The 12896-nt window shown below is 37.3% G+C and overlaps 1 protein-coding gene across 6 annotated transcripts in view; it reads left to right on the forward strand.

Annotated features, from left to right (window-relative positions):
* The window catches only part of TAF1 (TATA-box binding protein associated factor 1), a 132276-nt gene that overhangs the window by 35860 nt on the left and 83520 nt on the right, over positions 1 to 12896 (forward strand). For all 6 annotated transcript variants that reach the window (XR_010022386.1, XM_063083860.1, XM_063083862.1 and 3 more), the window contains exons 31-32: positions 512 to 604; positions 687 to 771. Coding sequence is in view for 5 of the 6 variants with exons in the window: in XM_063083860.1 (XP_062939930.1) it covers positions 512 to 604; positions 687 to 771 (178 nt within the window). In the remaining variant the exon portion in view is untranslated. The remainder of the gene's footprint in view (positions 1 to 511; positions 605 to 686; positions 772 to 12896) is intronic.

A 12896-nucleotide genomic window follows, 5' to 3' on the forward strand; every position in this document is an offset into this window, starting at 1 on the left:
GACAATCAGTATTTAAATGCTTCTGAATAGCCCTGGAGAGAAAGGATGCCAACTAATGGGAGGCTCTTGATTTAGAGGTACTTCTAGACAAAAGACCCTGATAATTACCCAGTGTTTGGTTTTTGTTTCATTTGTTATTGTTTTTTTGCAACTTTATGGCAGGGTTACCATGTTGATTCATTGTAATGGTCCTTCCCAGGAATTCTGAACTGAGCTTCCTTTTGCATTGTAGGCATATGTTTTATATGTGTATTGCTATAAAATTTCTGGATGAGACTACGGAATAAGGAATTTTAATTGTGAGTGTAGAGCAGAGTTTTTACCCTGTCAGGGCATAGGAACCTTCAAAGGAATCCATACACCCTTAAATTATACTCAAAGTTTCATATGATTATGTATTTTTCTGGGAAAAGGGTTCATGGCTTTTGTCAGAAATATTTGTGACCTAACACAGTCGAGAATCTGGTATGAAGAATGGTTTCCATTTAATTTTCCATGTTTTCTTTTTTAGTCTTGGCCATTTCATCACCCAGTTAATAAGAAGTTTGTTCCAGATTATTACAAAGTTATTGTCAATCCAATGGATTTAGAGACTATACGTAAGGTGAGTGATTTGATCTAAAATGCCTGTTTGTAATCAAATGTCTTTGTATGTGTATCTGAGTGCCTGATTCTTTTCATCACAGAATATCTCTAAGCACAAGTATCAGAGTCGGGAGACCTTTCTAGATGATGTAAACCTTATTCTGGCCAACAGTGTTAAGTATAATGGTGGGTATTTCTCTTTTTTTCCTCTCTTTCCTTCAATCTATCTATCCAACAATAGTTTGCATTATTCAGATTTAAATGTAAAGTAGCCTTTAGCAGTAACAATTGGCAGAATCAGTCAAGTGACTTAGTGTGATTTTTTTATTAAGCAGGCACAGTTTTAGTGTATTCTTTAAAGTTTGGTATTAACTTTTAATGATCAAAAAGCAATATACACTTCTGAAATTTTTGTGAAAACACAAAAATAAGTTGAGACTAAATATCAAATGGATGTTACTTTGGGCTTTGAGCCTGATTTTTTCCATGAGATGTGAAAACTCACCTATGCCCCAGCCCCTTAGATGAATGGAGCTTAGGGAAATATGTGGTTATAGACCATGGTGAGCTTCCTTGGCACATGGAGTTTTGCTAAGTACATGAATTGATTGAATGACATATGCCAGGCTCTGTGCTAGCTACTTAATCTACTGATGGGAAAGACGGTCACTATCCTCAAGTAATTCACAGTCCAGTTGATAGAGACAGGTAAAATGCAGCTTGATAAGGACTGTAATAGATATACAAAGTACACTAGAAGAAAGCAAGGAATATCTTAACTTGAGGGTTAGGGAAGGCTTCATAAAGAAGCTGCTGAAGTTCAGTTTTGAATGACTCACTTGTTACCAAACATTGATTGAGTACCTTATGTATGCTGGCACTGATAGATGCTACAAATATAAAATCAAATTAGATATGGTCCTTGCTCTCAGGTTGATTATACAGTCACTCCTCTGTATCTGAGGATGCAGAATCTGCAGATATGGAGGGCCAGCTGTACTATGTTAGGGACTTGAGTGTTCAAAAATTTTTTGGTCCTAGAACCAGTGCCCCTCAGATAGCAAGGGACAATGGTAGTTTAGTTGGGTACTAGATTACAGTACTTAAATATTATGATAGAAGCATGCACAGAGTGCCGCAGGATAGGATATCTAAATCAGAGTAACGTTAGAGGAAGCTTTGTGGAAGAGAGTTTTCTTAAGTTTAGTTCTGAATGCTCAGTGGCATTTGCTGGGCAAAGAATGTGGAGGAAAAAATGTTCCAGGTAGAGAGAACAGCAATATCTAAAGGCACAGAGGCCTGAAATTGCACAGTAGGTTTAAGGCTGTGCTCTAACCAACTGAGATAACTGGCCAGCCATGGTAGGTTTAAGAAACAAGTTGTTGGGGTTGCAGTTAATTGTACATGTTAGTGAATGACTAACTGGTTATGTGTATAGAGAGATAGGCAGGAGTCAGATCATAGAGGGCCTTATGTGCCATACTAAAGAGTTTTTACCTTACCCTAAGTGGGAAAACATTAAAGAAATTAAGCAGGGAAACGGTGATCCCATACTACTCCTTAAACAAAATAGAAGAGGGAGCTAAGAGTTTTTGAGAGAATTGCCTAACATAAGTGAGGTTTCTCAACTAAAAATCCACATGATTATGTGACTTTTCTCCTGTAATATTTAGCAGCTCAAGTAGTGTGGCTATAAGTTTGCATAGAAGGGACAGGGAATTGGCGGGAGGAGGTGAAGGAGGGGACAACCACAAAGACAGATGAGGAAATGGGCATTCTGGGCAGAGAACAGAATGTCAAATATCATGGAAGAAGGAGAACAGGGCAAGTTCAGGGAACTGTACTTGACTAGAACATTTTTATTTCATTAAAGGAAGTGGTAGGAGATGAGCCTTCCATTTTTTTTTTCCCCTTCTGGGTTGGGTTGAGAGAATGTACTTTCTCCCTTTTGCTCTTCTTATTACTAATTGGAAATTAGAGTGGAAATGCCCCTTATCAGGTCATGTGGAAATGCCCCTTATCAGGTCATTTATTTCCATTATTGTTTCCTGAAAACACCTAAAGCTAACCATCCGGAATTCTAGTAATAGAAGTGTTGGTGAGCCCACAGATGTCTAAAAAAAGACTATATACAGTAATTGATAAGCAAGCAGGTGTGTTATAGGAAGGTCATTTGTCCTGGTGCTGGCTGACTTAAGACATAGGGCAGACTTAGGAGGAGGTTATGTAATGCAATAAGAAAAACCCAGAAGATGCTAATAGAAAAATAAGCAGAAAGCAGATGGACAAATCACAGAAGACAAAGATTAAATAGGTAATGAGCATGAATAAATTTGCACTAGTAATCAAAGAAATGCAAATTGAAACAAAAAGATACCATTTGTTTCACCTATTAGATAAGCTCAGTTTTTTAACGGAAGTACTCAATGCTCGTGAGGCAGGTGCTCTCACATGTTGCTGTTGGCGGTATAAAATTGTGAGACATTTCTGGAAAGCTGTTTGGCAACATTGAGAGATTTAAAAATACTTAAGGAAACAAACTTTATAGTCAGATAGACTTGGATTTGAATATTGGCTTCACCTCTTAATAGCAATGTGATTTTGGGCAGGTAACTTAGCCTCTGCTTTCCCATTTGTAAAATGGTAATAATAATAGTATCCCCCTCAGAGGGTTGTTGTGAGGATTAAATAAAATAATGCACGTATGTGCTTAGCCCATGGTAAGATTTATAATCTGTCCTATTTAGAGATGTGGACAAAGATATTATTAATGAGAAATAAATAAACCTGAATGGTTAATTTAAAGGAAATGCTTAGTTATAGTGATATCTATATGATGGATTATTACATAAAGTTTAAAAGCTCTTTTTTTTTAAACTTGACAAAAAAAATACTCATAATGTTAAGTGAGAAAAGCAGAACACAGTTGTTTATTTCATCTCAGTCATGCTTTTTAAAAAAGGTATATATAGCATATAATCTATGCATATCCTCCTGTATACTTTAAATAATCTCTAGATTACTTAGAATACCTAATATGATGTAAATGCTATGTAAATAGTTCTTTAGAGAATAATGACAAGTAAAAGTCTGTATATTCAGTATAGACGCAGTGTTTTTTTTTTTTTTTTTTTTTTTTTTTTTTAATTTTATTTTGTCTATATACATTGTGGCTGATTATTGCTCCCCATCACCAAAACCTCCCTCCCTTCTCCCTCCCCCCTCCCCCCCAACAATGTCCTTTCTGTTTGCTTGTCATATCAACTTCAAATAATTGTGGTTGTTATATCTTCTTCCCCTCCCCCCCCGGTTTGTGTGCGTGTGTGTGTGTGTGTCTCTGTGTGTGTGTGTGTGTGTGTGTGAATTTATATATTAATTTTTAGTTCCCACCAATAAGTGAGAACATGTGGTATTTCTCTTTCTGTGCCTGACTTGTTTCACTTAATATAATTCTCTCAAGGTCCATCCATGTTGTTGCAAATGGCAGTATTTCATTCGTTTTTATAGCTGAGTAGTATTCCATTGTGTAGATGTACCACATTTTCCGTATCCACTCATCCGATGATGGGCATTTGGGCTGGTTCCAACTCTTGGCTATTGTAAAGAGGGCTGCGATGAACATTGGGAAACAGGTATACCTTCGACTTGATGATTTCCATTCTTCTGGGTATATTCCCAACAGTGGGATAGCTGGGTCGTATGGTAGATCTATCTGCAATTGTTTGAGGAACCTCCATACCATTTTCCATAGAGGCTGCACCATTTTGCAGTCCCACCAACAATGTATGAGAGTTCCTTTTTCTCCGCAGCCTCGCCAGCATTTATCGTTCATAGTCTTTTGGATTTTAGCCATCCTAACTGGGGTTAGATGGTATCTCAATGTGGTTTTGATTTGCATTTCCCGGATGCTGAGTGATGTTGAGCATTTTTTCATATGTCTGTTGGCCATTTGTATATCTTCCTTAGAGAAATGCCTACTTAGCTCTTTTGCCCATTTTTTAATTGGGTTGCTTGTTTTCTTCTTGTACAGTGGTTTGAGTTCCTTATATATTCTGGATATTAATCCTTTGTCAGATGTATATTTTGCAAATATTTTCTCCCACTCTGTTGGTTGTCTTTTAACTCTTTTAATTGTTTCTTTTGCTGTGCAGAAGCTTTTTAGTTTGATATAATCCCATTTGTTTATTTTTCCTTTGGTTGCCCGTGCTTTTGGGGTCGTATTCATGAAGTCTGTGCCCAGTCCTATTTCCTGCAGTGTTTCTCCTATGTTTTCTTTAAGAAGTTTTATTGTTTCAGGGTGTATATTTAAATCCTTAATCCATTTTGAGTTGATTTTAGTATACGGCGAGAGGTATGGATCAAGTTTCATTCTCCTGCATATGGATATCCAGTTGTCCCAGCACCATTTAGACGCAGTGTTTTTTAAAAATATCTTTGATCAGTGGTCAGTTGAATCCACAGATACGGAATATGTGTGGACATATGGAGGCCCAACTGTAATAAAATGGAGAAGGGTGGGGAAGAAATTCCAGGTAGAGAGCACAAATGCAAATAGTTAAGTCGGAGATAAAAGTGCCTTGGATAGGGAAATGCAAATAGTTAAGTCGGGCTAGGATGCAGAGTGGAAGCTAATTTTGGTATTAAGAGATGAGCTTTTAAAGATAGACGGGTCAAATCTTGAAAGGTCTTTTGTGTCACACCAAACCTTTAGAAGGAAAGAGGGACATATCAGGTGCTTTAGTAAGATCATTCTGGAAGTTATCCAGAGAATGAGTTGTAGGGGAATGAAATATGGAGATCAATAAAGAAACTATTGAGGGCCTGAACCTAAGGTAAGTAGCAATAAGATTGGAAAGATGGAGACAGATTGTAGAGATATTGAGGAGGTAGAATTGATATCTTCATAAATGGTTGGAAGTTGGGGGTAAGGTAAAGGATAGAGAATTCAAGATGGTGCTAAGCACTCATATGCTTTTGGTGGAAACATAAATTAGTGCAAACTTTCTAGAGGACTGTAAATGTTCATTCACTTTGGGTGAGCAGTTTAACTTTTAGGAAATACTCCATACCAGTTTGCAAAGGTATATGTACAAATGTTCTTTTCAATATTGTTCGTAATTGCAAAAACATGGGCATTCTAAATATCCAGCAATAGGAAATTGGTTAAATTATGGTACATCTATATGATGGAAAACGACTTAGCTATCAAAATGGTAGGTTTAGGTGACACATAAGGTATATTTGTATATGCTGATATCAAAAGATACCCAAGATGTATTGTTGAAAACTGTGTTATTCAACAGTATGTTTAGAAGGGGGGTCACAAATTTAGATCTTATAGAGAAGCCAGCCAGGTAACATAAATAAGCGAAATGGGCTATGTGGGACTGATGAACTAGAGAGCAGGTATCCAATCTAAACGAGTCAGTCACTATTTAGCTCAATTGTTGCAATAGAGTAGAATTACTAAAAGGGGAGGTGGAGGATGATTTTTGCTTTATAACTGTTTGTGCTTAGGTATTTGAATTTTTTAAAGTGAGCCCATAATACTTTGTAATTAAAAAAATAAATTTTCATTTTTGGAAGGATACATAAGTCCGATGACATCTAAAATCCTGACTTGAGCAACTGGTGGTGCCATTGACTAATAATGGGAAATACAGGAGGAGCAGTTTTGGAGAAAACGTGGTAGAGTTCAAGTTGGGATGTGTTTTATTGAGGCAGGCCATCCAAGTGAAGACTTTTATCAGACAGTTATATAACAGGCCCAAAGCTCAGAAGAGAATCTACTGTAAATATGGATATTTTTTCAAATCATCAATATATAAAAATATAAGCAGATGAGCTCAAATAGGGAGTAGAGTATATTCCTTGAACTCTCTAATGTTTTATGTAAAACATGGTAGTATATTTTTCTGGGTAGAAAGACCATAGCTTTTCTCAGATTATCAAAGTTGTGTGTGACCCCAAAAAGTTAAGAATCACCGTTTAGTTTAAGAGGGGATGTAGGATGAAAAAGACTAGACAAATTCCAACATTTAAGATATAAGGGTTAATACTGAGGAGTGGCCAGAATGAAAGAAGGAGAAACCATATATGTCCTGTAAACCAGGAGAAAAGGGTTTCAGGGAGAGAAAATGGCTACAAAGAAGAGCAAAGAGAATGGTCATTAGAAGAGCTATTTTAGTGAGGTGGTAGAATCAAAAGCCAGACTGTAGGAGATATGAATGAATGGGAAGTAAGAAAGTAGAGACTGAAATTTGCCTGTAAAGGGAAGAAGGAAGATAGTAGTCAATGTGTTGAGGGGATGAAGGCATTTGGACAGAGGGGAACTTTGTATAGGTGAAAGAGAAGAAAATTTAAGGATATGAAGTCTCTGTGGAGGTGGGAAGATAGACATTGAGAAACACTCTGCCCAGTAGCCTCTTATTTTCCCTGTAAAGTAAGAAACAGTCTTTTTTGCTGAGAGTGGATGAGGTGGTAGAGAAGGAATTAGAAGAGAGATGTAGATAAGGATTTGTTGTAGGAAATTGGAAAAGGAGTTCACTAGGGACATTTTAGAAGAACTCTTTTGAGCAGCTTTTGAGGGTACAGCTGAGGTTAGAGATGATTAATTTTTATAGCAGCATCAGTTGGCATAGTTGCGTGATTTTCTTTGTCATTGCTCATCAAACCAAGTCAAGGAACTGAGAAGGCAGATAATAAAATTGGTTCAGGCTTGGGATTTTGTTTTGTGAGTGTGTTGGAAAGATCAGGAATTGAGGGTGTTAGGAAAAAAAAGGTTGAAATATGAGCATCTCAAACTTTGTAACCAAAGGACCCTTTATGGCAGCAGATCGTGACTATATGGTCTCCAGTTTTGGGAAATATCTCAAAGCAGCTCTATAAAAGCTTGAAATTTCTTTGGCAACTTATGCTTTATCTTAAAGATTTACATAAATTTTACATTAGGCTTATCTGTTTGTACTTCAACATGTTTAAAATTTCTTACCAAATACTTTACATCCCCCCTCCAATCTTTGAGTAAAATTGCTGATTCAGGAAGATATATCACAATGATCCTGCAGTTTACTTGGGTTTGTTGTCCTATATTACCTTAGTTTTCAAAGTATGGGGGCTGATTAGGGAAGAGACTGTCACTAGGAAAGTATCTGTAGGTTGGGGGATAGGAATTAATGGGCCTTGCAGTTTCCTTGAGGTGAGAGAGAGAGAATGAAGAAACTGGACAGATAACAAGGCTGTGTTAAGAAAGTAGGATATTGGGGTTGAAACTTTCAGAGGTAAAGCATTTTTTAGTAAAGACAACATTCTGGGTATAGCCATGGATATGTTTAGCTGGAATGGAAGTGCAAACCATTGGCACGAAGATCTGTAAGGATTTTGGATAGGTGATAACATGTGAGTGACCCACTACAATGGGAAAGATTTGGTGTGGAAAGGAAGATTGTGCCAGGTGCGTAAGTCTTTGGTGAGTAAGAGTTGGTTAATAATGGTGACTAAAGGTGAAGAACAGAGATCTTAAACTCAGGGGGCTTGCAGGGGCCAGGAAAAGTAATCTAAATGAATAAAGGGGGCCAGGTGGAGATTGTAGTAAACTGAAAGAGTACATATTCTGTAAAGAGATATGTCCTTACTTCATCTGATTATTGTCCTAGTGAAATAAGTATCCAGTGTTGCTAAGTATCTTAATTTTTCAAGAGAAGCTGAAAATCTAGATTTTTTGAGTGACATTTCTCAATTTGTACGTATTTATGAATAGTTTAAGAAGTAGTTGGTAGAGGGGCCGGCCTCTGGCTCACTTGGGAGAGTGCGGTGCTGATAACACCAAGGCCACGGGTTCGGATCCCATATAGGGATGGCTGGTTTGCTCACTGGGTGAGCGTGGTGCTGACAACACCAAGTCAAGGGTTAAGATCCCCTTACCGGCCATCTTTAAAAAAAAAAAAAAAAGTAGTTGGTAGAGACCTCACTACTCAATGTTTGGTTAAATTTGAAATGAGCTGCATAGTCTGTACCAATAGGTGATGTTGAGCTAGTCATGATGAGATCCTTTTTCCCAAGAATTTCATAGCAAGTTTCTTTTCCAGTGCTCTTAAAACCAAAAATCAACTCCAGTAAGAAGCCATCTGCAAGACAGATCTCGGATAGGTAGAGCATGTGTCATAAAACCTGAGAGCCTGAAGTTTTAGAATGCTCAGTGGGACCCCACAATCTAGATATAAAATACTCATAAACTTATTTAACCAAAAAAGGGCCCCCCCCCCACTTTTGTTTTAGTAACATCCAACCGTGTGTGACCTCTGATAGTTTTTCAGCTTATGGGTCCCTTTGCCTGGCTTTGCAGAGTCTCATTCTATGCAAGTATGGCTTAGTATTCAACCAAAGACTGAAGGGAACCTTGGCAGATTTTAATTTATTTTTCTGTGGAGCTCCCTCCTTTACAGTTCTGCCCTGCAATTTCTAGCTCTTTGAGCCTCCTCAGACTCTAGTATCTTTCTATTCAGTTCAGTGAATTTGCTGTATTTGGCTTGAGTTCAGCAGAAAGCCAGGGACAATTCCTGTATTTCCCTACTTCCAGGATAGCCAACAATATTTTCTTTTAATACATATAATATTTTAAATATTTAAATTTTTTTTTTAATAGAATCTAAAGTGTAAGATAAATGCCGAACTTATTTCTTTCCAAATGATTAACCAGTGTCCAAGTCCAATTTGTGGAATAGTCTATCCTTTTCTACTAATTGAAATGCTACCTTTATAATGTACTAAGTTTTTGTATATTCTTGAACCTATTTTGGGGCTCTCGTTTCATTGTCTAGTCTAGTGCTGTTATCACAGATAATATCAGTTTTTATCACTAAAGCTTTATAATTTTAAATTCCTGGGCTATCTTCACCTAATTATTCTAAATAAACTGTAGGATCATTTTTGTTACTTGTAACTTGTCCTCTAATAAATAAACAGTACTGAGATCTTATTTAATTTGTGGATTAATTTGGAGAGAGTATATATCTTTATAATATTGCACTTTTCCATCTGGGAGTTTACATTTCTTCATTTATTCAGTTTTTTTGTTTGTTTATTTGTTTGTTTTTAAAAGGTGACCGGTAAGGGGATCTTAACCCTTGACTTGGTGTTGTCAACACCACGCTCTCTCAAGTGAGCTAACCAGCCATCCCTATATAGGGATCCAAACCCGTGGCCTTGGTGTTATCAGCACCACACTCTCCCAAGTGAGCCATGGGCTGACCCCAGATTTTCTTTTTTGTTCCTCAGTAAAGGCTTCTAGTTTTCATCATATAGTTTCTAGGCATCTTTTGTTTAAGTTATTCGTATGTATTTTATAGTTTTTGTTGCTATTGAACATTTTTTTTGTTAGTGAATTTATTCCTAGGTAATTAAAAAATTTTGATGCTATTATACATGGGCTCGTTTTCTTTCTAACTGGTTAAGTCTAAAGGTTTCAGTTCGAAGAACATGAATAGATGATTCAGTATTGTTCATAGATTAATATAATGCTTAAAGAGTTTCCATAATACTTGTTTCTAAGTCTGTGCTATGCAGCTACTATACTACTGTGTAAGGTTGGCCACTAATGAGTAATAGGGTTCTTTGTTTCCATCAGTGATTAGAGCCAAGATATAAATATTCCATATAAAGATTGTCTCTCACATTGTTGAAAAGACTAAAAACTCCCCCAATCCTGCATTAGCCTCTTGCTGCCTGCCTTTCTCTTTCTCTTTATAGTCAGATTTCTTTTGTTTTTATTGTGGTAAAATAAGCAGAACATAGAAATTTGTCATTTTAGCTGTCTTTAAGTGTACAGATCAGTGACATTAAGTACATTTACAGAGTTGTGCAACACCACCAGTATCCATTTCCAGAACTTTTTCATTATCCCAGACAGAAACCCATTAAACAATAACTCCTCATTCCCCCTTCCCCCCAGCTCCTGGTAACCTCTATTCTACTTTCTGTCTTTATGAATTTGCCTATTCTAGGTACTTCATATAAGTAGGATCATACGGTACATACAATAGTTGTCCTTTTGTGTCTGGTTTATTTCACTTAACCATAACGTTTTCCAGATTCATTCACGTTGTGACCTGTATTGGAATTTCATTCTTTTTTTTATGACAGCCAGACTTCTTTTATAATTATGTAACATCTCTCTCCATTTCTTCGGCTGCCATTCATGCCTCACACTGCTCAATCTACGAAGTGAACACGATCACATAATCGCCAGATATAGTGGGCACTTTTCAGTCCTTATCTTGACCTCACCCTGGTATTTGACGTCATTGACCATTTCTTCTTTGAAACTGTATTGTTACTGACTTCCATGACAACTTTCAGCTCTTATTTTCTTGCTATCACTTAAACCATTCCTTTTCAGATTCCTTTGCTGAATGTTCTGCCTACTCCTGTAAATTCAACAACCATCTCTTTGCTAATGACTCTCAACTCTATTCTAGGCAAAGGTCTATATCCTCAACCACCTGCTGAACATTTTCCCCTTGGATGTCCCAGTGGAACTTCAAACCTACTTCAAACTGAACATTTTATCTCTTCCTCCTCCTGTCCTTTATTCCATCTTTCTCCCTCCTTTACTGACTTGTTTACTATTTCCAATCTGGGTTTAATGGGGCATTAACATTACCCAATAGCTACATCTAGAAACTTCAGAGCTATTCTTTATTCTTTCCCTTGAATAAGTCTCCAACATCCAGTATATCAGTAAAGACCTCATTAAATTTTGTCTAGATTATTAAAGTCACTTGGCAAATGTCCCAGCCTCTAGACTTACCTCCTTCTAACCTGTCATCCACATTCCTGTCAGGTAGACCTCTTTTTTAAAAAAATGGAATTCATACCTCTTATAAAAAGGTTAAGCAGGGCCAGCCCATGGCTCACTTGGGAGAGTGTGGTGCTGATAACACCAAGGCCACGGGTTTGGATCCCATATAGGGATGGCCGGTTAGCTCACTGGCTGAGCGTGGTGCTGACAACACCAAGTCAAGGGTTAAGATCCCCTTACCGGTCATCTTTAAAAAAAAAAAAAAAAAAAAGGTTAAGCAATCTGGAAATATTTAAAATTAAAAGTTAAAGCCTCTGCCTGCCTTCCCACTCATATCTCCCATGTCTGTTTCCCAGAGATAGTTTGGTTTACAGTAGCAAAACCCCTTGTCTGCGGTTTTGCTTTCCAAGGTTTCAGTTACCCACAGTCTGAAAATATTAAATGGATAAGTCTAGAAATAACCAATTCCTAAGTTTTAAATTATGCACCGTTCTGAGTAGCATGATGAAATCTCATGCAGTCTCACTTCTTCTCACACTGAATCATTCAGCAGATCCACGCTGTATACGCTATCACTTAGTTGGTACTTAGTAGCCCCCTCGGTTATATTGACTGCTGTGGTATTGCAATGCTTGTGTTCATATAGCCCTTATGTTACTTAACAGTGGCCCCAAAGTGCAAGAATAGCAATGCTGGCAATTCAGATATGTCAACGAGAAGCCGTAAAGTGCTTTCTTTAAGTGAAAAGGTGAAAGTTCTCAGTGAGGAAAGAAAGAAAATAAATTGTATGCTGAGGTTGCTAAAATCTACTGAAAGGAATCTACTGAAGGAAAAAGAAATTTGATGTCGCACCTCAGACTGCAAAAATTCTGGCCACAGTGAATGATAAATGCTTAATTAAGATGGAAAAGGCATTAAATTTGTGGGTGGAAGACATGAACAGAAACATGTTCCAATTGATGGTAGTCGGATTTGGTAGTATCTGTGGTTTCACGCATCCACTGAAGATCTTGGAACATATCCCCCTCAGATAAAGGAGATTGCTGTATATTCTTATATACTTTATTCTGTGCTTGTACAAAAGATGTTTTAATTTATTTTATTGAATCAAAATCGATTATACATATTTTTGGGGTTGAACATTGAAATATGTTGATCAAATCAATATTACTAGCATATGTATTGTTACAAATTGTAATTATTCTTTATGCCCCTTGTCCAATTTCTCCCCATCCTCCTCTCCCCCCTCTAATTACCCTAGATTTTTCTCTCCTTCTGAAAGAATAATGGTTACTCTGTTGATTTGTTGCCTAGATGATCTGTCTAATGCTGAGAGGTGTGGTCATGTCCCCCAATATTATCATAGAGCAGATGCTGCTTCTGTCATCCTGAAGTGGGCTTTATGGAGAGAGACATCCTCCTCTTTTCTTTATCACTGCTGGTGACTCTCCTTGTGTGAATGCACTCCAGTGGTTGGCGGACCATCTGCGTGGTGGTTGTGGTGTCTGGATGC

This window comes from Cynocephalus volans, chromosome X (assembly GCF_027409185.1).
Source record: "Cynocephalus volans isolate mCynVol1 chromosome X, mCynVol1.pri, whole genome shotgun sequence".
Classification (NCBI taxonomy): Eukaryota; Metazoa; Chordata; class Mammalia; order Dermoptera; family Cynocephalidae; genus Cynocephalus; species Cynocephalus volans.